This window comes from Colius striatus, chromosome 3 (assembly GCF_028858725.1).
Source record: "Colius striatus isolate bColStr4 chromosome 3, bColStr4.1.hap1, whole genome shotgun sequence".
Taxonomy (NCBI): Eukaryota; Metazoa; Chordata; class Aves; order Coliiformes; family Coliidae; genus Colius; species Colius striatus.
In genome coordinates this window covers 25401131-25428126 of record NC_084761.1, presented here as the reverse complement: position 1 = coordinate 25428126, position 26996 = coordinate 25401131, and the positions used below count along the sequence as shown (strand labels likewise).

At 39.2% G+C, this 26996-nt stretch overlaps 1 protein-coding gene across 11 annotated transcripts in view; it reads right to left on the bottom strand.

The window, feature by feature from the left end:
* Nucleotides 1-18275, bottom strand: part of BLTP1 (bridge-like lipid transfer protein family member 1) — a 117771-nt gene extending 99496 nt beyond the window's left edge. For 10 of the 11 annotated variants that reach the window (XM_061994110.1, XM_061994111.1, XM_061994117.1 and 7 more), the window contains exons 1-5: nt 18167-18275; nt 9480-9609; nt 4247-4363; nt 2386-2464; nt 1439-1503 (exon numbers count right to left, since the gene is read on the bottom strand). In XM_061994110.1, coding sequence (XP_061850094.1) covers nt 1439-1503; nt 2386-2464; nt 4247-4363; nt 9480-9576 — 358 coding nt within the window. In that variant the 5' untranslated portion in view covers nt 9577-9609; nt 18167-18275. The remainder of the gene's footprint in view (nt 1-1438; nt 1504-2385; nt 2465-4246; nt 4364-9479; nt 9610-18166) is intronic. The other variant, XM_061994119.1, reaches the window with a different exon arrangement.
* Between the last annotated feature and the right edge of the window lie 8721 nt (nt 18276-26996).

Here is a 26996-nt window from a genome sequence, read left to right as displayed (position 1 = left end):
CTTTCATCATAAACAGATATTGACTACCAGAATTCAATTGGAAAAGTATATCATAAAGCATTTGTCTAAGGTTAAAATAAAACCACCTCTGCTAAATAACCAAAATATCAAGTAAGTAAGGTTATTCTTCTTAGAAAAAAGAGCAATTCTTTAACAGAGTGTTTTATTCACATTACTGTATTGTCAGATCTATATACCTCTGATCTCCTTGATTATTTGGATTATTTTTTCACTAATTATGCCATCTTAAATGCCAGCAGAAATGGTTAAAGCCTTGCAAAACTGCCATGCAAAAAGACCACCATGAAAGACAGATACTTTATTGCATTAAGTTCAATTAATTTTTTTCATTCTGTAAGCCACTAGAGAAATATGTTTTAACCAGCAGATGAAGAAAACACCGTGAAAACCTGTTGGACAATAACCTGTGGTTGTAAAAACCTAATTAATTCTAAGACTAGCTTCCACTTCTTGAATTTGAGAACTTGAATTGTGTACTATCATCTTACAGGCTTAGTAATGTTTGAATAAAATGCAGTACCTTTTCCTAATTTATGTCGATATTGAACGACGTCTCCTACTTATCTGCTAACACGTATTCAGTACGTCTACCACTGTCAAGTTTGTACTGACAAAGCAACAGCTGTACAAGCTTGCTGCCAAGTCTAAGAGGCTTCACATCATCAGAGGCCACCTCCAAAGCAGAGAAGGGCAAAAAAACCCCCACGAGTTTAATGATCTTCTCAATCGGCACCTTCTTCAACCGCAGACAGTTGCCATTTCCGGACTTCCTTGAATTAGCAATGGATCTCTGATGCTTCCAAAGTCAAGACAGGCAAGACCTGAGACCCTTCCAACCAGATTCTAATCCTATAAATGACTAAGCATGCATCACAGGCTACTTCTGTTTTCTCACAGTGTTTTTCACAGATGCAATTCATCTCTTACATCTTCAGTCAGAGATAAGGAAGAAAAATAAATTAATTTTTCACACTTTCCCACTTCTGTGACCACAGATGTCATCAAGATGCAGGATTATCAAATACTCAAGAATATTCTCTACCATAATGCTTTTGTTAAAATACTGACAGCACAACACCAAAACTTGAAAACTAAAATCACTTCCAGAGCATAAGAAGTCTCTATTTACTACAGTTATAAACTTCCATACAAGGTCAATTATGCTTAAACTACAGCTAATGAAGGCTACTATTAAGGTTAACAGTTTGTCTTAAGAAGGGTTCAAGTCCCTGATAATGAATTCTATATTTACTTTGTTGCATTGTTCTAGTCTACTACTTAAAAAAACCCCATACCTTTTGATGATTCAATGTACTTTAGACACATATTAACAAATTAATTATATGCATATGCAAAGAAAGTATTTTTCTGCAAGCTACCTGTAAACTTCAACTTTGAAATCTTTTGAGAAACCTACCATGCTGTTTCTGCTTAGGGTTGTACATCTTCCACCAGCGAAATATGATAAATCCATCTTGAATTCTAAATTAAATGAATTAGATAAAACAGAAGTTAAGAGAGTGATAATCCAAAATCTTATGTACAGCTGCATGACATGCTACCTTACGCAGTGCAGAGATCTGCAGTGGTAGTGTACAAGCAATAATTAAAACATGAAGCATTATAGCCTAAAGTATAGTTTCATATTATACAATTACTGCATTAGCGGAAACTTGTATAAAACTCCATATCTATTACTCTATCTAAATTTAACAGTAAGAATCAAAAATACAAACTATCCACTAGAGTGTGGTTGATGAAACAAATTACTCTCAACTCCAGTAAATAAACGCAAACTACGTGGCCAAAATGGATCTTCCAGACTAAGAGCAGGAGCTCAAGGGAGCGAAAGACAATAATGAAAAAATAGTTCTCCTTCAAACTCTAAAGTGTTTTCTTCTACAAATATTAAAGACAACTAGGATCTTATTCAATACTCATTTCCAACTGATAATGATCCAACAGCAAAGAAAAAACTATGTCACTGTGAGGGTGAGGGAGCCCTGGCACAGGCTGCCCAGAGGGGTTGTGGAGTCTCCTTCTTTGGAGGTCTTCAAGACGTGCCTGGACATGTTCCTATGTGACCTGATCTAGGTGAACCTGCTTCTGCAGGGGGGTTGGACTAGATGATCTCTCAAGGTCCCTTCCAACCCCTACCATTCTATGATTCTATGATTCTATGAAATGAGCCAACCAGTATCTAAGAATGTCTAAATACTTACATCAAAAGAGTCAGCTTATTTTTAACATTTATAAATATATTTATTGCACATTTGTAAGATGATATTTGGACATGTGTTAAGACATATACGTCTACTGTGCTTAAAAGTACTATTTAGAAAAACAACTCAGAGTAATCTGTACCTGATAGACATGTCCTCTGTGATGAAATAGATTTCACGAACCATGACTTTTCCAGACAGGACAGAGAATGAAAAGGAACCTAGTGTGGAAAAAAGTGTTTATCAGACATTTGCCTGGTGCTTTATTTTCTGAAGAGAAAGAATACTGTATTCAGTTATCTGAAATAGGTTTACTGGTTATCTTGAGTTTTTCCTTTGAAAACACATAGACTTTCACAGAAGTCAAAGACTCAGAACAGACAAGACAAAAAGTACACAACTAAAAGGTGCTGTGTTTGACACCACCCAAGAATACATCCAACCCTCTGAGACATGCAAGTTGCTCGGGGACATTTTGGTGCCTTGTGAAGCTTGTGAAAAGAGTTAGGAAAGTTATTTGGACATTTATAGTATCAAATCATTATATATAATACTGTAATTAGAGAAATAAAGATTCCTGACAAAAGGATTTTTCAAATTTTAAATGGCTATAAAGTTTTCAGTCCAATTACTATGACAAATTGTGTTTACAGCAGGAAGGATTAATAAGCATGAAAAGACCAGCAGGTAATGCCATAGCTCATATTTTTCCTAAGGCTTTTCATCTCACCCACAGAAAGTTAAGTAAATCATGACTCAAAAAACCAAAACAAACAATCAACATTAATCAACTGAAGTCAAGCTGTAAATCATAGGATTTAATTACTGTTACGTCCTTCTTACTGATTGAGTTTATAAAGAATACCATTTATTTGGCCATCTATCTCCAGCTGCAATTTCAGAGAAACTTTAATAAAAGTCTGCAGACCAAGTGTAGCAGCCAATAAGTATTTCATCTCTATTGCCACTCAAAAAGCTGGATTTGAAGATGGTTTGGACTAGAGTTCTTAAATTCTTAGGAACATAAGGAAATTATTGCAGAGGTCTCTTTGGCAGGCAAGCATAGATGGGATTTTTTTGTTTTAAATTTTTGCTACATTTATGATGAATATTTGCAGAGAAAATCCAGAAGTCAACTCATTGTTATTCTGGGAAGCAGACAGAGGAAGGCACGGAAGAATAAATTAAAGAAAACTAAAAGTGTGATCAGAGTGAGGGTGTGGGAGACAGTCCTCTGTGACTCAGTACCAGATATTTTTGTAATGTGGGTGAGTGCCCAAGTGATTTGCACTGACCTGTTTTATTCAAAATTGTTTTAAAACATAAAAAGAAAGGTAATGGACTTTGATGCAAATGTTCAAGTCGGTATAAATTCTACACATCCCAGTCCCAGTATGGATTAACATGATTAGTCGTTCTGACAGCTTATTTGGAAGACAAGGACACTGCCAGTAACACGGTGTCGACACTAGAGACACTACTGTGCCCCTCTGAGCCCACTCCAGTGGTTGCTACTGACACTTCAGATGCTACATAACCAGCCTCCACGGTGCCAAGGAGAATAGGAACTTGCAGCTCTTAACACCAAATTATGAGGCAAATTCAGAAGTGGATGAGGCAGATTCCATAGGGGACTGAGGTCCATCTTCTCCTTTTAGGACCCTAACCATTAGGATTATAGGGCTTTGAAAAAGAGGCAATGGAAAATGTACACATTTTAAGTACATAAAGTATACGGACTAAACAGAAAAAAGTAAACCTGACTTAAAATTCAAAAATCTGTCACGTGAACATCAGTGAAAAAGAGAGTGATTTTCTACCTACACCAAGAATCCTCCCCTAATGCACAATACTAATTTTTTTCTCTTCTTAAATTAAACCCATGTTGATCATTTTCAAATTACTGTAACAAAGAAACACTTTGATTTTACTCAGTTCTTAGCAAAATGAGGTATAATAAAAAGCAGTAGATAGACAACAGCATTACAGTAATCATAACTTACCAATATGGATGTAGCCATGTTTATATAATCTGTTAAGAACCAACGTTAAAATGAGTCCAATGTTCCGGGAATTATAATAAGTTAGGTAGATAATCCATCCACAAGACAATATTGTTGCTGTTGAAAGATTAAAATTAATTAAAATATTTTTTCAAGTATGCTGACCTAGATAAAAGCCTTACCTATTAAGACTACAGACCACAAGAATGTTGTTCTTACTCTCCAAAAATATTTGAAACTGACAGCATATTTTAATGGGTATTTTCAGACAGAGAAAGAGCGTTTTCATGTGAGAAAGGTAGGGAGAGATGGGGATAAAAAAAGAAGGGGAAATGAGAAGTTCAGAAAAGTATAGATTTTTCACTGTTCTTCCATTCCCCAGTATAAAAAAAGTCCTCCTGAGGACCTGGAAAAAGCAATACATATTTCATTGCATCCCTTATTATACAATAATCCTTATGATTCAGATTTCATAAATCTGTCAACAGTTAAAGCATGGAATTTTATACAAAAAAAATGGTAATAGCAATCCAGTGAGAAACATGTTAAAAAAAAAAATAGGTCTTCTAATCCCCAAAGTAATTTCTACTTTACTTGATTAACAGCTAGTAACCTATTTCCAACTACAAGGGTTCTCAAAACTTCCAGAAGGACAAACCCAAAAGAAATGGGACTGCCAGGGAACAGACTAGTTCTAACTCACTTTACTGATCATTAGCAAACTTTTTCATCCAAAGCAGAGTATGAAAGAGAGCAATTTTTCTATCTGAGGTACCTCTACTCATTATAAACTGGACTTTGTAACAGAAGTCTTTCTTTACGTATACACTTCACATTCAGGAACCCAGATATATTGTGTCTTTCATGGGAAAGCTGAAGCACAGAAGACCTGTGAGTATGCTACTTTCACTCTGCAAAGAGTTCAGATGATTTTTCAGAAGAAAAAACAACCAAAAAAACCTAAAACAAACCATCCGGAAATTAGAAAAATAACCTGCCATTTTACTGTCCCTGAATTTTGTCTTTTTTGCAGCGGGATGCTCCGCTGCTTTGTAAGAACACCTGCTTTGTTGAAAGATAACAACAAGATAGAAGAGAAGGGCTTGAATGATTGTCTTTTCCTTACTGGAAATGGATTAAGTGTGGCAAAAAGTCAAGTAGCTCATACACTTGGGCAGGTAACCTGCTTAACATGGAAAACAAATCAGATCTGTGTGGGTGATTACATAGCAACAAGGAAGGAAGGGTTAAAGCTACACCCTAGGAAAGAAATTGCTTTTGGCATTCAGTGAACACACACTCCAAGGACAGCATTTACTTCCCCTCACTTTCAGACTCAGTGTTGGTCCTCTATCAACACAGGGAGAAAGGCAGAACGACTCTCACTTCAAAGGGTCTCATTCTAGTAATAATACTTAATAATTATTTTCATTTTTATATTTAAAATGTATTACATATTTTCTCTAATGATATTTATTAAATATTAAAATTATGTTAAATATTTTAAAATATTAAATTAATAACCATTTCATCTCTTAATTTGAGATTAAAGTTCAATTAGACACTTAACTTTTGTATACCTAAAGCCAAGAAGGCATCCTCTTAATGTGACATTAAATGAGTCCTAATTCCCTGCCTTTACCACTAGTGTCACCTCTGCAACAAACTGCAGCCTTTTCTATTAAGTGACAGTAACCATAAACTCTAGTCATCTCATTATTATATTCTTGATTTTAGAAGTCTCTGCATTGACTCCATTTTGGAAGTTAAATTTGGAAGGTATTCTAGAACTGAGAAACAGCAGCATGTTCATTTCTAGAATCCATGATCTCTTTTACCAGGATCAATGGTAGACTGCTTCAAGAGTCAGAGAAGATGAAGTTGATATTGATGTGTGGTTTTTTTCTCTTATAAGAGGATGCCATAGATCAGCAGATGAAAGCAAAGAAGGAAAGGTTAATTGAAACCAGGTCAGTTAATAAATATTATTTCAATATGTTTCTAATCAACCCTCACAACAGGAGGCTACCCAGCCTTCTTGTTGATTGTGTCACTGTTTCTAGAATATCAGGTGGCATCTTAAAACTGCAGAGATAGCAGCTCCCCAAAACCACATAATTGTATACAAGTCATTCTGCTCTTAGAAAAAGGGGATGGTCTATACTACTTCTTGAAGTTCCACCCACCCTAGTGTGAAACACGAATTTGTACGTTTAATATATTCAAGTACATAAGAAAGCTAAGCAGAGCTTTCTGTTTCAATTATAGTCATCACAGGGAATTGCTTATGGCCTACATACTTTCTAGGCAGAAATACTAATAGTTTGATCTAAGAAACCAGTGCAGAGAGGTTAAAGAGAAATAAGATTCTGTGGGCTGCCATTCGACATTTATGTTCAAAGATCTTAACACCTCTAAGTTTCAAGTCCTTTACTTTCATCTTGATGACACTCAACAATTTTATCACAGAATCTTAAGTGTTGGAAGGGACCTTGAAAGATTATCTTGTCCAATCCCCCTCGCCAGAACAGGACCACCTAGAGTAGGTCACACAGAAACTCATACAGGTGGGTTTTGAACATCTCCAGAGAAGAAGACTCCACAACCCATCTGGGCAGCCTGTTCCAGTGCTCCACCAGCCTCACAGTGAAGTTTTTCCACCTCTTATGTTCCTCACCTTCCAGCTTGTACCTGTTGCCCCTTGTCCTATCATTGGGCATCATTGAGAACAGCCTGACTCCATCCTCCTGACACTCATCCTTTACATATTTGTAAACATTAATGAGATCATCCCTTAGTCTCCTCTTCTCCAAGCTAAGGAGTCCCAGCCCCCTCAGCCTTTCATCACAAGGGAGATCCTCTACTCCATCATCTTTGTGGCCCTGCACTGAACTCTTTCCAGCGGCTCCTTGTCATTCTTGAACTGAGGGGCCCAGAACTGGACACAAGATTCCAGATGTGGTCTCACGAGGGCAGAGTAGAGGAGGAGGAAAATCTCTCTTGACCTACTGCCCACAGCCCTTCTAATGCACCCCAGGATGCCATTGGCCCTCTTAGCCATGAAGGCACATTGTTGGCTCATGCTCATCCTGCTGTGCACCAGGACACCCAGGTCCCTTTCCCCTACACTACTCTCTAAGAGTTCATTCCCCAGCCTATACTAGTACATGGGGTTATTCTTTCCCAGATGCAAGACTCTACACTTGCTCTTGTTGAATTTCATTAGATTTCTCCCTGCCCAACTCTCCAGCCTGTCCAGGCCTTGTTGAATGGCAGTACAGCCTTCTGGTGTGTCAGCCACTCCTCCCAGCTTAGTATTGTCAGCAAACTTGCTGACAGTGCCCTCTCTTCCCTCATCAACATCATTAATGAATATATTGAACAGTACTGGTCCCAGCACCAACCCCTGAGGGACTCCACTACATACAGGCCTCCAACTAGACCCTGCCCCATTGATCACAACTCTCTGCCTTCTTTCCTTCAACCAGTTCACAATCTACCTCACCACCTCATCATCCAGCCCACATTTTCTTGATTTTGCCACGAGGATGCTGTGGGAGATGGTGTCAAATATTTTACTGAAATCGAGATAAACCATTATCGACTGCACTACCACCATCTATCCACCTGGTTACATCTTCATAAAAGGCTCTCAGGTTGGTCAAACACGACTTCCCTTTGGTTAAGCCATGTTGACTGCTCCAAATGACCCTCTTATCCTTTATATGCCTAGAGGCAGCATCCAGGATAAGTTGTTCCATCACCTTTACAGGGATGGAGATGAGGCTGACCTGTCTGTAATTACCCGTCTGCTCCTTCTTGCCCTTTTTGAAGACTGGAGTGACATTTGCTCTCCTCCAGTCCTCAGGCACTTCTCCTGTTCTCCATGACTTACTGAAGATGATGGAGAGTGGTTTACCAATGACTTCCTCCAGCTCCCTCAGCACCCATGGGGGCTTCCTATCAGGGCCCATGGATTTATGTACATCCAGATTGCTCCGCTGATCCTTCACCCAGTCCTCATTAGCCAAACAAAACTTCTCCTTTAACCTGTCTTCCTCTGGAGTCTGGGGCTCCTGAGGACAGTCTCCAGCGATATAGACAGAGGTAAAGAAGGCATTCAGTAACTCTGTCTTTTCTGTATCCTCTGTCACCAGGGCACCTGCCTCATTCAACAGTGGGCTGACATTGCCTCTAGGGTTAGTTTTCTCCACAATTTATTTGAAGAAGCCTTTTTTGTTGTCTTTGACCTCCCTTGTTTATGTTGCATATGAACCTTCTATGACAATATATTAAAAGTCAAACAAATAATATTCAGAAAGAACCCTCAGTTAATTTGTCTGTTCTTTTCATTCAGTTTGGACTACTGAAAAATAATTCTAGTGCACCAATATCCCACAAACATGCCTTAACTTCCCAGAAGTCAAAAAACAAAGTTACTTTTCCTGTGCTGCCACTCACTCCAACCCTAAAGTCAACATTGAATAGCAAGTATTATCTAGGTCTGGAAAAATCCAAAATAATTATACACTTCTATCACTCTCATGTGGATCTGACTATAACTTAATTTTATTTTGCTGTCCCTGATCCATCTATTCACAGACTTGGAAAATTACAGTACCCACACACAAATATAAATGATAACATTAGTGTTCTAAAAAAATAAGATACATAAATCAAGTACATTTTCAAAAAACAGCCCAGAATCAAGTACAAAATGGTTTGGCTTAAAGGCTTACTGTGGCACACAGTTTAGTCTAGAAGCCATCTCATGAAACACAACAGTCTCTATATCACTATTCAAGCTATACCATACTATATGTACATACTGATATAACAAAGTTATTGTATCTGCCATGTGCTACAATGCTAATCCTTTGTTACAATATTACAATTAATCACTAGCTTACTCTGGTGTTAGAAGAAACTATGTCATGGAGAGACTTTCTCACTGAATTGTTATTTTTCAGTCAGGGCTGTAAAGCATCATCTTTATCTCCCAAGTGTTGCAGCACAATCAGTATTGACTTAGTTCTGTATTTTTTCTTTCTGCATTACTTAAGTGGCATACTTTAGTAGCACTAAATAGCTGTATGAGAAATAAAAACTAGTTTCAATGTTTTGACATAATTTGGAAAGAAATTCAATATTAGTATGCCAGCATTTAGAGAAATACCTTTAAAAATACACCAAACAAACCACATTTAACCAGAACAGAACTAATTCACCTTACCTACTAAGAGCCAAACAACATTGGAGTCATGTTCTGTTAGGAAGTCTTCCAACTGCGTGATACTTGGGACAAAACTATCATTTTTTCTTTGATCCATTGCTAAACTGTTTTCACACCAGAACCTGTAGAACTGAAGGTAAAAACAAGGAAAAATCCAAAATTAATAACAAGCATAGTGAAGCTTGGAGAAAATTCAGTATGTACCCTGTTAAATAATCTCTAACAGTCTGTTTCACACAAATACGAATTTGTTTTATTCCTTCAATAACACCTTTGTGATTCTCAGCTACCCTTTCTTGTACTCTAGAGCTCCAGAAACACTTCCACTCATCTCTGCTGAAATAGTTTCCAGGCATGTGCCTCCCTGAAACAGATTACAGATCAACAGAATGCCAGAATACACTCTCCAAATTTAGTACTTTGAATGCCCTACACAACATACAATAACACATAAATTTGTAAAACTGTTGTACCATAGCAATAAGTCAAAAAAGCAACTGAATATACAAGTAAAAATGAGTCTGTATTAAGCTTTCTAATATTAAAAAAAAAGAATATAATACAATATGGTACTGAATCCCCTGCCCCTGTGGAAACAAAGGCTGAAGCAGACACTTTCAGGAATTATGGAAAATTACCATAACCTCCTAATCCACTGTGTCCATTAATTCTTCTGGGTTTGGATGGATTTGCATAATCTCATATAAAGTGACTACATAGTGTCTCTGTTACAGTGAGCAAAAAACAGTCCCTCTGATCTTACACACTTATTCAAACCACCTATAAATCACCTGAAACTGGGTTATATTAATTAAGTGTGATTAACAGGGAGTAGCTGAACTCAGTAACATCTGTAATTACACAGCAATATTTTACTTGCATTAGTTTCATTTGAAGTCTTCTCTCCTAGATGTTATCTGTCAAGCCTCCTTACAGGAAGATAAGAATTAATTCTGATTTTTTTTTTTAAACTACCTTACAGCTCCTGGCAGTCTGTCTCCTGTCAGTATTCAACTCTCAAAAAAATTTTAGACTTTATTTCCCTTCTTCATGAAGTCTTTGATGCTCTCCATCAAGAGCTCTACACCACAAAACTAAGTAACTTTAGTAAGACCTTACTTTTTCAGCAGCATAACATTTTTTGAATAGTCAGTATTTAGAAGTGTTAGCAATAAAAGCAAAAATTTGTCCTGTTTTTCTTGTAATATGTTACTATTAGAACCTGAAAACAAAACATAGAAGTAGTAGTTAAAAAAACCTGCTTTTAATGCCCTTGTTTCTCCCCTACATTTGGGTAAATGCACTACCTCAACTAAGAGCCTATGTTTTGAGCTAAAACACAGAGTTCCAAGAACAAGTGCTAACAATCTGTTTGCTACCTTTTCTGTAAGAAGGAATAGAACAGGGAGGAAAACTCACAAAAGCAATGAACAGAAATAAAACAAAAAAAAAAACATACAACACAAAAACACCAGACATGGCTTCCAGTAGTGCTGATAAAGAAGCTCCTAACTTAGCTTCCCTACAAAGAGGAATAACAAGCACCATAAGCACGTACACCCACTTTACAAAAAGAAGCTCTTGTTTTGGAAGGGATATTACAACAGCAAATTAAATCACATAATGGCACTGTGATTTGCTTTAAGGCGTTCACAATACCTTAATAAAAAAACATGTCAACTTGTATTATGAGGCAGGTGATGCCTCTGTGGGCAGCTTCTAAGAGCCTTTAACCCGTGAATAACAGGGTAACCAGAGAAACTAAAAATCAACATTTCCAGTATAATGGAATAAAGAATTTGTTTTTCTCCCTTTCCTACCAAGAACCAACAGTGATTAAGACCCTTGTGGAAGAGCTGTCAACTGCCAAGGACTGCCTACCACCTTGACCAACACCACTGCTATTTAATCCCTCAAGAAAGCAACCCATGTTTTCTTCCTAAGAAATTATCACCCAGTGTTACTGAGACACGACATTAAATGTCATTATGCTCTAAACGGGATCATGTCAACAGCTCAGAGACTGCAAGTCAGGGGATCCTGATACTTAGTTACTTAATCAGTGTTCATTATTTTTTGTCACCACTATCCATAACCAGAAATTGCATATCCTTGGAAGTTTTCTGGAATATAATTGCTATTTGTATGTGAATAAACTCGCAAATCTCCCATCAGTCATAATGTATCATTACATTATTTTGGAGAGCTTTTAATATCTCACCCCACTGATTTTTTTTTAGGGCACCAGACACCCTTGATTGAGTCACCTCAGGACGAGGATAATGGCAACAAAAGTGGAACCACCCAAAACCAGGCAGTAACATCACCTGAACTAGATATGAGCTTCTAGCACGTCTCAGAGGAAGCACGTGCTTAATCCATTTAGATTATTAAGCAATTATTTTAGCCATATGAATTGATGTAATATAAAGGGGATGTAAGCAGAGATTTAAGTAGCACATAACTGTTTATAAATGTCCTCATGAATTTACAGAGCACAGATAATGAAGAAGCAGGACCTGGATCGTCAAGATTGTTAACAGGAAGAGATGTAGACTTTTCAGGATAGATACTACCTACTTTCAGTAACAAGCATTTATTTCTGTTGACAGTCCTGAACCTATTTGCCTTCACTTTCCCTGTCCTACAGGCACCCCCCCCCCCCCCCAATAGATTTAAATCATGCCTACCTCTCAGCTGCCTGTACTCATATACCCATTGTTACACTTATTCCTGTGGGCAAGATTTCCTTGCAATCAGGCAAAACATTAACTGTTGCACTCTCCAGGAACACTGACCCATAGGCTGATGAGCCTGTAATTTACAGTCATCCTGCTAGTCTGTTCTTCTGAAGTAACAGTATACTTTCCAAATCTTTAAAGACTACTCTTCCAAGGAGATCCAAGTCTGGGTGGGAAACTGACTCTTACACAACCCACTAATACAAGAAATAAAACACACCAAAGAGGAAGAGAAACCCAGAACTTCATGTTTACCTCTCTGCACTTATTTATAGTATTTCCTCACAGTCTTTAGTGATGATGAGCTCAGATAACACACTGGAATACAGTCCAAAGCCAAAACAAGTGCTTTGGGTTGTCTTTCCCCTGCCTTTTCTAAAAAATATATATATTTAAGTACATCTTTCCCGTTCAGTATGTCACCTGGGGCTGGCATGGACCACAGATTGCTGCCAGGCAGAAAAGGATCTGGTGGTCTTTATCAACAACCAGCTGAACATGAGCCAACAGTGTGTCCAGGTAGCCAAGGCCAAAGGCCTCCTGGCCAGTATTAGAAACAGTGTGGCCAGCAAGGCCAGGGCAGTGGTTACGCCCTTGTACATGGCATTGGTGAGGCCACACTTCAAACATTATGTTCAGTTTTGGTCCCCTCACTAGAGGAAAGACATTGAGGTGCTCAAGCATGTTCAGAGACAGGCACTGGAGCTGGTGAAGGATCTGGAGCACAAGTCTATGAGGAACAGCTGAGGCAGCTGGGGGTGTTTAGTCTGGAGGAGGCTGAGGGGAGACCTTATGACTCTACAACTACCTGAGAGGAGTCTGTACCAAGGTGGAGGTTGATCTCTTCTCCCAAGTAATAAATGATAGGACAAAAAGAAACAGGCTCTCATTGCAGCAGAGGAAGTGTAGATTGCAGAATAGGAAGAAATTTTTTACTGAGAGGGCTGAACACTGAAACAGGCTGCCCAGAGAGATGGTGGAGTCACCATCCCTAAAGGTGGTTAAAAGCTATGTAGATGAGGAGCTTATGACCATGGTTTAGTGCTGGGCTGGGAGTGTTAAGTTAGTGGTTGGACTTGGTGACTTTCAAGGTCCTTTCCAACTGAAACAATTATATGATTCTATACCATATTAGTACATCCAAGATGTACTAGCTTTCTCCTGGGAGGAGGATTTTATGGCACCCAAGTGACAGAATCCCAATACTCGTATCTTCACATCAGCCCCTTAAGAGGTTATGCAGTCTTCTTTATGCAAATAAAATACATGAAACAAGGAGCAATGAAGGCCAAATCCTTTATTTATGATGCCCAAACTTTAATACTTGAGGCCTGTTTTTCAGGTTATGCATGTTTAGAGTACTTAGTGTGTTCAAAGTAGACAGGACAGGCTTGAAGATGTGAGGGTTCAGTATTACTGTAGATTTCCTTTTCACTGTCAAACAGGCTTTCTTTATATCAGAAACATGCACCCGATACTCAAAAAAAATAATTTGTAATTATTTGTCACACGTTAATTTTTTCAGTACTAAGAAGATGCAAGTGATGTTATAACCCTGGGGGTACACACTTTATTTCCAGATCACTTACAGTATTCCCAACTCAATAAATTTTCCCAACAAATTATTCTATCACTAAAAAGCCAAACACTCAAAGTGGCTGCTTCAAATCTTTATGAACACATTCCAACTGCATCAAATAGGTCAGCTAGTTTTAACCTCAGCCTGACATGTTAACACTGAGAACAAACCTCTGCTTGAACCAAGTCATTAAAAACTTACAGAAAGTATGCATATATGAAAGAGTTGACAAAGAAGAAAACCACAACAGAAGCCCAGTCTCCAGAACGCAGTTGGCTTGGCAGAGACAGCTACAGCCTAGGGAGGAACAACCCACCTGTAAAAGGTCTGTATCTACAGCTGAGGATGGAGGCAATAGTTTATTTTTTTTTTTCAATGCCCAAAAGCATTTGTATAATATCAGTCTTGGGCTGCATAAGAAACGGAGAAGGAAATAGCTGTTTATCACATCCTTTGCAACACTTTGGCACACCTTGCAGAAACAGAGGAGTAAAACTGGTATCCAGAGTTGGGAAAAAGCTACCGTTTCGTGACATTGAGTAGAAACACTTTTACATGGTTATGAAGCAGGAAGGGAAATGATGGATGCTGACCATCCCCTTATTACTAGAATTCATGGCAGGAATAAACCAGGAGTTTGAATTTGTTGGATGCATTCCTCAGATCTGGAACAGAAATCAAGCACTTACTGAATAGATGTTAACTGATGTTATTAGAGGTTAACTATCACTCTGAGGATACTCAGTTCCCAACTTCTACAGCAATTACAAGACGGTGGAATCACAATTACACCCAAAATGAGACACTAAACAACCGGAGGTAAATCCCTCTAGTTTAAATAAATGACCAGAGATAATAAGCCTAGATGCTTCCCATCCCCAGTAAAGCAGTCTACCCACAGCAGTTCCTTTGAGAAAAGGAAAGAAATGGTATTTTTGCATCCTACCCACTCCATCACTTTCTTTCATAGGATCTCCAGCAACAGCTGCTATGAAATCAGAACTTAATTAAATTGTACTAGAAAGAAGTCTCACAAATGTAAATATGACTGGACTGAACTGCTCTCTGAAGGTATGGTGACACTGTCAGCACTCAGATGCACATTAGGCACATTTTGCAAAACAAAAAGCTGCCAAACCTGGCATCTTTCCCAAAATACTCCAACTAGGTCTGAAGACCATCCCAGCATAGCTTAGGAAGCTCAGCTATTCTTAAATCAACAAGCAAAGGAAAGAGGAAGGGAGGAAAGTCTTTCTCAAAAAACATAAGTACACAAAAAAATAAGTCAAGTGACAGCACACTCACACAGCAATTCTACCACCTGACATGTTGCAGTGGCTTCGTATCTTACAGCCAATTAAATATTAGCAGTTCTTTCTGAAAAAAAAACAAAGATTCAGGCCTATTTTTTTCCCCCTCTGCTAGGGTTTGAAGTAACAACAGCAGTAAAGTATAAACAAACTAAAATACAGCTTTAATTATACTACTGAAATTTTTCTACAATCTCCAGTGAAAACAGTTCCAAGTAAAAAAATAGCAGGGAAGAGAGTTACACCTAGTTAAACTGGTGTGTGAAAAGCCTCAGTTAAAACATAATTTCACTACAGTAGCTGATGCTAGTAAATAATGTATTTACTTTAAAATTAATTAAATCAAAATTAAAGTATATTTAAAAGAACTGTAAGATGTAAGATAAAAATAATTCTTACAGTAGCCTACCTGATGAGCTTTATTTTACCTAACAGAAAAACAGAAAAGAAAAAAAAAACACCAAAAACAATTCACACCCTTCTATGAGTGTGAGAATAAATAGAAAAGTCTAGTTTGAGTGGTTTAGAGAAGTACCACTGTCCAAATGGAGTGGAATGCAGAAATCATCTGCAGTAGAAATCTACTGATTCAGTGTCCAAAATATCAGAAGTGATATATTTTTGTTTATTTTTAGTAGCACAGGACAAGAGTTTTAATGCAGAAGAAATGAAAAGATAAATTCCTCTATGGCAACCAACATAGAGCACTCCTTATATCACCCAAGTGCTAGACTATGAGAGCCTAATTGAACTCTGGATGATTTCTCATTTAATTTTGAATTTTTAAAATAAAAATAAAATAAAAATCCTTTGATTAACCTTGCCACTCTTACTAGTTCAGAGCAGAGGTTTGTTTTCCTACTTGCATTGCCAGCTGCTGATGCTGCAGAAGGAAAAAAAAAGGACACAACCTAAAATCCCAAACAACAGAACATAAATGTTCATAACAGTAGAAATAAGAAAGAACTTCCCTTATGCACACTCCTTTCTTTAGGGAAAAAAAAAATCCACTTTGGAGTTGGTCTCAACAACAAGACAACAATGTTGTTTTTTTCTCTCTTTCAAGTTTGAACCATAGCTCTGAAATATCAATGAAATTGTGTCTTCTCCACCATTCATATGAATTTTTCCAGAAGCATTTCCTCTAAATTCTTTCTCTGACACAGCACCACAACTTGAGAAAAGGGAGAAATCCACCATAAATCAAACTAAAAATCAGTAGTGTGGCTAAATATACCACTGTCCTTAAGTGAAATATACATATACATATATATGTGTGTGTGTGTGTGTGTATACACATATACATGTCTTCATTAATGTCTGTCTCGGTCTGCAGTCAACCCAAAATTCTGGCACAGAAACATGTGCTGTAAGAAGTTGTAAAAGAAGTTAAGTTACAAGAAGAAGGTAGTCTAACACCACCACTGGGGGGGAAAAAAAAAAAAAAAAAAAGGATAACGCTACACACTGGTAACAAAGAGCAGTAAACTCTTGCCTATTTCCCACAGGATAAAATTACACAAAAGGGCTATTACCAATGAGCAGCTGATGCACATTTCACAGGCCAAAGTTTTCTAACAGCATATTCAAAAAGGGTGAGTTAGTTCAGTATGTCACACATGAGGATGGGAGTTTTCCACAGACAAGTCCTGGATGTGCATGTACGTCCACCCAACCCATCCCAGACAATTCATCATAAAACCTACTCATGCATTAACCTGTTCATGAACACTGTCAAACTGTGCAGATTCAGGCCATGATTCTAAGCAAGCATCCCTGAACTTCCATTTAGAACAAATTGACTAATTTGATTTTAAATACTGTTTTTACCAAGGACTGTTTGAATAACTTATTAACATACTTTTACAATAAAGAGTACTACTCCCTACCACACTCCTGTTTTCTTCTCACTTGTCAAAATTTCTGGCCCATTTTTTATGTGGTCATTAAATTTTCCACATAAAAATGGAGGGAAAAAAAATGCAGAGCTACACTAAGAGAAAGCCAGAAAAGTAGAATTAACTAATTAAGTTACAGAACAGAAAAACTCCCATGGCAACAACCATGGTCTTGATCATATTAAACCTTAAATATATATATATATATATATATAGGGATACATCTATTGCAGTAAACTACTAACTTTGGAAGTTTTCACAAAGTTTAGTGAAGGTTGCTGTGGAGATGTGTCTTAAGATGGGAAACAACTCCCGATTATGACTGGGACACTGACTATATGCTGATCTTTAAAATACATCTCCACCATATTAACATGCTAGAGCATATTACACTGATGAATTACTTCAGATTTTTAATTAACAATGTGAATTGTAAGCACAGAATCATTGCAGCTTTAGACACATCAAAAAACAGGTGCATTTTATGTTAAAGCAGTGTGTGTCTATATGTTAAATCCTCTAAGGATGGCAGATACTGGCAGAGATCTGCTTTCACCGGCCAGGGAAAGGAAGAGCAAAACTTTCTTCGCAGGCCAAACAAACCTGGAAGTGCCTGAACTCCTCTCACCTTACACCCTCTAAGGCAGGGCGGTAACTTATTATAAGACACACGCAAAGGAAAAAACAAGAACCCATGGGAACCCATGGAAAACAGGAACGAAGGGGCTTCCTTTTGGACCCCCTCCACGCAAAGCAAACGAGGCCGACAGAGTAATGGGGTAGCAACACAACGCCGGATTGGGCAGAAGCAGCTGCACGGGCAGATCGCCTCCGTCTCAGCACCGGAGGGAGCGTAGGAGGCGCGGCCCCCTTCCCAGCATGGCAGAAGCCCGTGCGGCCCCAGCGAGATGGCGGGGGCGGCTGACACCCCTCAGAGCCGCCCCACGCGTGAACAGCTTTTCCCTCACGGAAGCCGCCGGCAGCAGGGCCTGACAGGCCCACAGGGAGACCGGCGGGACCGACTTCTCTACATCAGCCCCCGCCCCACCTTCTGCCCGCGACTGCCTCACACCGGGCCCATCCCGGTGGGAATAACAGCACATCCCCGCCCCGCCTCGCCCACCACGGGCAACCTCCGTCTAGCGTCCCCCGCACTCACGCCATCGCCTTCAGCGGCGGCTTCACCACAGACCCGGAAGCGGCGCCAGCAGCGGCGGCGGCCGGGGCCCTCCCGCACCTCACGGCGAACGCCGGGCCGCCCCGCCCACAGCGCCGCCGGCCCTCAGCGCCGCCGGAGCCAACCACGAGGCGCTGCCGGGCCGCGGGGCCAATGGCAAGGGCGGTGCTTCCCTGAGGGGGCGGGAAAAAGGGGAGGCGCCGCCAATCGCAAGAGGCGATTCCGACCGTGTGAGTGTGTGCGCTTGTATGTGGGCGCACGGGAAGAGCGGACGGGAGCTTCTGCCGCCCCTGCACGGTGGCGGGTGCGCCGCGCATGCGCTGTGACGGGCACAGATGACGGGGCCCCCTTGCGTCGGTTTTGCTGATCATATCGATAGCTGGTAAACGCAGCCCGTAGCTTTTAAGTTATTTTGGTGGATCTTATATCAGACATGGTTGTCCGCGGTCGTCACGACGTTTGACAAGTCTCGTGTGGAGAAGGACTGCTAGACTTCGCTGGCCCAGGCTCCTGTGCGTCTTGCTAACTCTGTGAGGGACCGAGCACCTGTCAGTCCACAACACAGGCTGCTGGCGGGTTTGCTCGCAGCTTTATCATTTCTTAAGTGGGAGGCCCTGAAACTGAACCAGTAATGTACTTTTTCCCAGGTACTGTACTGCATACTCCCTCCACAGTTCCAAGATGGGCCGCTTGTATCACAGGGCTCAGTCAGCAGTAGGGCAAGGGATGCCCAGTCTTGGGCACTAGGTGAGATGCCTGGTTGTACCTCTTGGTACCTGCAAAATAATCCTTCGGAGGGGAAACACAGATACCCTAAGCCAGGGTGCTGCTCTCGCTGGCCAGTGAGACCTGTCTATGGGCTGCATGGATTCACTTGAGCCACAGTGAAACAGCCCACCTGAGCAGAGGGCTTGTGGCTTCTCCCTGTAAGCCACATGTCCTAGCCTCCCACACCATGTTGATGCAAGCAGATCATGCACTTCTCCCTTCAGAGACAGCTTTCATCTGGATCAGCAAACAGCAGGATTGCACTCCCTGCACAAGGGCATGGATGCCCCTGGGTACCTGGTGACAGCTCTTAAGACAGCACAGAAAGGTGACTGATGGGTTTATCCCTCAAACAGCATTGTGATCTCGCAGCGCTGCAGGCGAGAGCTGAACCCCGGTGTTGTGGCATTGCTGGGCAGTGTCCCACTCAGAACAGCTTCAGGCATCCTCCACCCAGCAGATGAACTACCATCAAAGCAACTGTTATCTAACAAGGTTTATCTTTTATGGTTTTTTATTACATTCTCATCATACTAAGCATAGTAAGAAAAATATTGTTTAAATACTTCAGGTTTTCATAGTGAAGCCCCCTTTTCCACCTCATTGCCTGTTGTTGCTAGAGCTGTGCACTCCAGCGATGCTCTGACCTGTTGCACCAAGGGAATGGATCCTCAGGGTCTCAGAAGTCTATTATAAATGTTTTTGTCCACATGGTGCCTGAAGGCTTTAATGAAGGCCACGCAGCTAAGTCACATGAAGAAATTTTAGCTCAAAACTAGCACTAGATTTTGGGGAAGGTGGGCCTTTGTCTGGTGTAAGAGATGGAAAGAAAAGCTTTATTGCTGATACAGGCCTGGCTAGAAGACTGAGATATGGAGTTAACACAAGGAAAAATATTTACCCCTCTGCAACTTTTAACCTATTTGTTCCACAAAGGGCACTAATATTTACCTTCTCTCTAAAAGAAACATGCAGTTTCTTCTCAAGAAAATATTTTTATGTTTGAAACAGCCAAACTAGATTTATTTTTAAACTCTATCAGTTACAGGGCAGAATGTGTCCCAGAACAACCAAAATAAGGCAGAAGGAGAAATTATTTCTGTTCTTAGGTAATACTTCAATTTAAAGTTACCAAAATTGAAAAGCCAGGCTAGCTGAAATCCTGAGTGTTATATTATTTCCAATGGTGGGGAAGAAATGCAAAGGCTTTGAGTCTGTTTGTGCAACAGATAAAATCAAGAACAGAAGTTATTCTATGCAGTATTTTTAAATAAAGGCTCTCTTAAGTCCAACAGGCCACTGTATTTATATCAAAAATTAGTACATGAGCACATTTATAGCAGGCAATCTTATCAGTGTGCTTCACTTTGCCTTACAGTAGTCAGTGCCATCGCTGTTTGAAATGTCTTTGGTCCCTTTGCTAATGCAGCAGTAGTAAGAACTATTTCCAAAACTGACAACAAAGAGTAATTTCAATAAATTAGCAGCAGCAGCCTTATTTCATTATTAGGTTTGTGTATGACCAGTTTTAAGATACCTCTTTTTTTTACACTGATAAGTTATTTTGTCATCTTTTGGTTCATTCAAAACAAATTCAGTCTTTGCAGGTAAAGCACCAAAGCACATGGATGACCGCAGCGGGTCACTGCGTCACAGCCTGGAGCTGTGGAAGGCCTTGGGTGCCAGGCTTCTTGGTTTTTTAGATGGGCAATTGGTGTTATGTTAAAGTTTCTGGCCCTATGGGCACAGTTCCTTGGAGGCAGGGGTGTTGCCTGGGTGTGACAGGGACTGAAGGTGGTGATTGTCGTAAGTTAGTGCTGACATGAAGTTTGTGGATTCTCACAGCATCCCTTCCTGATTGCCTGCTGGTTTTTTGAGACTGCACTTTTGGTGATGTTTGTCTGTGTTGCTGATTTCCATCACCAGTTTCATTCCTTCCATTGCCTCCCATGACCTTCTGGGGGAGTGTCCAGAAATCAGCTCTTGATATTTGCTCCTTTCTTTCTTTTCCTTCTCTCGTTTCTTAAAGGAGTTTTCCCTTCATTTTCTTCCCAGGAAGTAATGATGCTGGATTGCTTCTTTTGTCTCTTTTTTTCTGTTCACCGATGCCAGACAATTAAATGTATTTGACATTTGAAATTTATTTGTAGAAATTAATTTTTAAAGGGTACACAAATAATCAAAGCTTTAAGACATGTTATCCACAAAAGCTCAGGTGATAAGAGAAAGGAGTTGATTAATTGTTTTTCTGTAATCCAGTTGATGATTCAGATCTGAAGTACAAAGAACGCCTCTCCCAACACTTTGAGCCATTCTCGAGGTTGTTTGAGATTAACAGATGAAATATAATACAGCATAGTATGATTCAATACCTTAGAAGTAGAGTAACATAATGACTGTCATATCTATACTCACATTTCAGGGCATGAGGGAGTTTTTTGAGTCCTATCTGTTCTCTTGTTCCAGAGGCTGGTTTGCTTTTTTGGAGGGAAACTCGCAGCTTCTTACAGCATTATCATAGAATGATAGAATGGTAGAGGTTGGAAGGGACCTTTAGAGATCATCCAGTCCAACCCCCCTGCAGAAGCAGGTTCACCTAGATCAGGTTGCATAGGAACATGTCCAGGAGGTTCTTGAAGACCTCCAAGGAAGGAGACTCCACAACCTCTCTGGGCAGCCTGTGCCAGGGCTCCCTCACCCTCACAGTGAAATAGTTTTTTCTTATATTTAAGTGGAACTTTTTGTGTTCCAGCTTCATCCCATTACCCCTTGGCCTGTTGCTAGCTAGCTACTATAGAAAAAAGGGATGTATGTATATGTGTATGTGTATGTGTATGTGTATGTGTATGTGTATGTGTATGTGTATATGTATATGTATATGTATATGTATATGTATATGTATATGTACTGAGGACAAATGGCTCCAGATTGAACATTGTCTCTGGGGTATAACTTTTCAAGGTTGCCCAAATTTTTCTTATGGTCTAGAAAACAGAGAATAGTTCATCCTTAATTCTTCACAGCATATGATGTTGTGTCTTATCAGCATGGGAATTGAAAAGAGACGTTATAAATGTTGTCTTTGCATATAAATTTCAAGTTAAGGAATATTATAACCCCGTTCTTCAAGCTTTATTTTACATCAGTTGGCATTCCCTTTTGCTTCAGAATGTTTATTTTTATGCCTAAAACTCCAAGATTTTCTTTGTAAAGAAAGAAGAGTAGTTGAGTAAAAGCATCTTTTTAAAATTATTTATACCTCTTCTGATTTTCATTGGAAGATGCTTCTCCAAACACTGTTTTAAAAGCCACCAAGGATTTTAACTCATATGTTTTACCTTTGGTTGATGCCAGCCAAGGGTCAATGTAAAGCCAGTGCTGAGGCTGCCAAAATTTATTTATACAGAAACAGAAGCTGGGTATATTACACTATTTAACAAAAGCAAAAATCTGACCAGGAACATTCATACTGGTTTCTTGAGTTATACTATTTACCTTGCTGAGGCAGCTGTATACTCATGACATTTTCCAGGGGAATGGAGCAGTTGCTCCTCCAGGTGACATTACCTGGATATTTAAGGGCAAAACTTCTCTGAGAATCAGGCTTGGTCACAATAGTGCTCCTCCTTTGGTTCTGCAGCAGAAAGCCCATGTTACCAACAATTATTTTCTTCTTCCAATTAAGCCAGCAACTTCTTACTAAACTGCCATATGCAATCACCTAAGTAGCAAGTATCTTTTTTTTTTTCTCTCAGCCTGCTAATCCCAGCAATATCCTTTCAACAGTGATCTGGGACCTCCTTCCCAGGCACTGTGAGAGGCAGGGACCCAGCCCCAGATGTGATAGCAGAGCCTTGAACCTTCTCTTCCTTCTGCCACTGTTGTCCTCACCCTTTCTCCCATCACCACAATCCATCTACATCCCCTAGACTCCTGCTACACCCCCCTGGTTAGGCCATGTATTTACCATTGAAGAGTTAGAACCTAATTCACCAGCATCAATTACTTTATGAGGCAATTCATTTAATCAGAAAACCGTAAAGACTCCTTTCATAGTCTTTATCAGATTGAAAAGTCTTTGTCAAGAAATCTCTTGCAGAGAGCTCTCTAACAGTATCATTGGGGAATTGTTTTCTTGGTTGGTGTTGTGTTCAGTATTACAGGAATCTGCAGAGTGCAGACACAGGCATCTTGCACATTAGATTGGGCTCCAGCTTGGGTGGACCAAAAGCAGCATGATAACCAACTCAGAATTTTAAATATTTCCCTTGTTCACCCAGCTCTGAGAAAATAATGACAAATAAATAGAAAAAAGCATATTACTACTGCGCTGTATGTTATGAAAGTAAATTCTGTCTTCAGCTGTGCTTCAGTGAGTGCTTTGAAGTTGCTGGAGCTCTGAGTATATAAATGGAAGTACTGGTTGGCTTGCACTTTCTCTAAATAACATCAGCATTGGAAAAAAACTCACTGATTTTAGACATAAATAAACAGAAATATTTCTTATGTAGAATACTTGCTACATTCACTGTAACTCCGTATAACATAAGTCCCCAGCCAGCAGCAAGTGGGTCAGAAACACATCCTTTAGCTTAATGGCAAAATCTTACATTCCTTCATTTTTTCATCTAAGGAAAACAGCACAGGCACTAGGTTCAGAAAACAAACAAATATTAATAATTTCTGTTAAATACTTAATTTGCCAGAGCTGGAATTCACTTGTTACCAGATACAGAACTAATTTATTCCATACTTTTCATACTTGCTGTCATCTTTTTTGCTTCCAAAGCATATTTATCCAAGGAGTTTCACTGAAGTTTTTTGATCTTTCAATGGAAGTTATCCATCTCATGGTGTACTCAAAAACTAATTCCCAAACAGGTTCCTCCTGAGCTGGAAGAAATCCTCTTTGCTCTAAGAGTAGTTAATTGGTGTCTGGATCTGTTCACCTAAATCTTGTATGGACATAGGAAAATGTAGAATGATCAAGCTATTCTTCATTAAATTCCTAAATAAAGTCTAAAGCAAAATATCATTTACCCTGTATGAAGGGTACACTGTCATATTCATCTAAAGAAAACAATATAGTTTTCACTTTGATCAACAGTCAGAATGGTATATGAAAATTACTAACAGAACGTGCGATGTTTTATTTAGTTTCTTCACACAAACATTTTTTTAAAACCATTCCCTTCTGATGTGATTAATGAGTGTTATTGTGAAATCTGCATTTTCTAAGTGCTGTTTAGCCACATTCACAGGGAAGATCTTGTGCATCTCGTTCAGATCTTTGGCATACAGATTATCCTGTGAGAAAACAGGAATCAAACCACATAAAATGGACACTGATTTCAGTAAGCCCAGGACTTAGCTTGTAGAAATCAAAATCTTTTACCTACACTTGTTAAAATTCATCTGTCAAAACTGTTCTCAGCACAGACAGCACTAAAAATCCTATTTCTGTGAAAAATTGTTAGTTTTAATTTCAGAAGATCACAGATGAAGGCGAGCAAACAGGTAGGGATCCCATGATATCCCATCACTATATCTAACAATTACTAAAATTGACTTGAGTGTCCTAATGCTGCACCTGCACACATTTTTCACAAAATCCTTCACTTAATATTTTTTAAAACCTGCTTTTCTCATCTGTCTTCCATGCCACTCACTAGATGGGCACACATGACCTTAATTGTGTTAATGCTTCCTTTTTCAGTACAGATTTTTTTTTTATACAGATTATAACTTACTTACTATTGAGGAAATTGTTGCTATTAAGGATGTTATTGCTGTTATCATGATCTCAGAGATTTCTTTTAGCCTGTTGTGTTTTCCTATGACCTGTTCACTGAACACATTAAAAACCTCTGCCTAGCTTCGAGTGCATATTTGGAAGACCCTGAAGCCCCAGGCATCCTTCCTGCTTCCTGACGTTGCCCCAGTGCCACCAGCCATGTCACAGGTAACAGCAATAACCGGCACCATAGAGCTACATCTTGACTCTTTCTCCCCATTTTGTTTCCATCTAGTTGCATTATTGAATTATGCTGGATTTTATTGGATGTCTATAGCCCTATAAAGATTTGTCTGTAGGGTAACTAGAAGCAGTTACTTCTGTTTCTTCAGTGTTCACGTCTTATAGCTCTACAGCATCATTTTATTAACACCACATCACATTTTATGGTGTTCTGCTGGTAATAAATGTCACCAGGTGGTAGGTTAGCTTTAGTTTTCCTTTTTAACTTTCTTTTCTTTTTAGTTATTCCTGTTCTCAAAAGAAATGCATTATACCGAATCACACTATTAGAATACTTTTTGTGCTAGATGTGTAGGCAAATTGTATAAGCCTTTTGTCTAGGCAATCTGAAACCAATTTTCAACATACAATAAGAACTATTTACCAAGTAAAGTTTCTTTTTTAAACCGGAGACCCCATTCCTGGCCCTACTAGTTATCTAGAAGAATGAAATGGCACATAGCAAGTGGGTGTAACACGCAGTTGCCAGAGAAAGAGGTGAAAGTACAGTCTTTTCGGTGGTTTGTGACTATTTTTAACTTTAATTTCCTTTTTAATTATGTCCTTTCCTGGATTCATAAATCTGCAGTAGCCTTTTACATAAATCCCATCTATCCCATGTTTACAAATAATTCTGGCTTAGATTCTGTGTTCTTTGTACTTTGGAAATTCTCACAGACTTGCAGTTGGGGTGTATAAAGACACACGCAGGATATCACCCCATGTTTAATGCCAGCTCTGTATAACAAGTCTTTTATGATGACAAACACCCACTTACATTTCTTTTAACCTCCTCTTGTGTTTTTGTTGGAGAAGCTGTTTTCAACTTGCTGTTTCAGTGACTGCTGTGTAGTAGGATAATCCTGAGACTTTGTGGGGGTTTATGCCTTTTGTTACGTGTTCATTTTTGATTTAAAAAAAAAAAAAAGAGTGCGGGAATCCAACAGTGAATTCTTCATGCAAAAATGTAACAGATTTTAAGAGGTGATGTAATTGTGCAACTGAGGGAATAATCATGCTTAAGTGCAATTTTTAGGAAAATGATTTCGCAGTGAAAGAAGAGATAAAGAGGGGGAAAAAAAATCAAACATATACCGGAAGGAAAAGAAAGGTATCTATGAAAGGCAGTAATTGTTGCAAAGAAATCCAGGCCAAAGGCTCTCAAAATTGTTCTCGTAGAGAACCATTTAACACAGGAGGCAGTGATAATTAGCTGTGCAACAAATTATTTTCCGATGCAATCTACTCGTGTTCAGCACTTGAAATGCTTGTGCCTTATGTGACCAAGGGCTTTTGAAGTTGTCCTGAGAGATCCTCTCACACATCACAGATCTATAATGTCATCAGTTTTCAATACTTTGGAGATATCTGTTTCTATAGTATTGCTACAAGACCAAAGAGATGCCCACATTCAGCTAGAGCAGTGCCTGCTCCTATGAGCAAGTGAAGCAACAGCTGTATGGACACTTCACAGATCTTCTGAGAGTCTTACAGGATAAATGGGAAAAAACATAGGTGAAGCACTGACAAAGATGTAAGGACAGTGTCTTAATTCAATGTGGATACCTCTGCATTTAAAGGTTATAAGCATTGTATTAGAAAGATACTGCATCTTACCTTCAAGGTTTACAACACTTAAGGATGAGCAAGGCTTGGTCATGTTCTTGTTGAAATTACTGACAGTTTTGTCCATGACATCTGTGGAGGCAGGGTGTATGCCCTTAATATTCCCTACAGACCCAGATGAAATATTGCTGACACATTTGCAGTGTAATCACTGCAGATCCCAGTTAGCCTGGGTAGGGCACAAAGCAGTACAAATAAATGTACTGTTATTGGTAAAAAAACATGATGAAAGCTGGCCAGTGGTAACACTTAGCAATAATCTGAGTATCATTGCTAATACACAACTTTGGAGACATATGATTTTGATTATTTTACCTAATAAATACTTCACAAATTATATCTACAAGCATAAGTAATGTGTAAGCAAGCATTCTTTCATATTTGTTAAACTACACAGCTTCA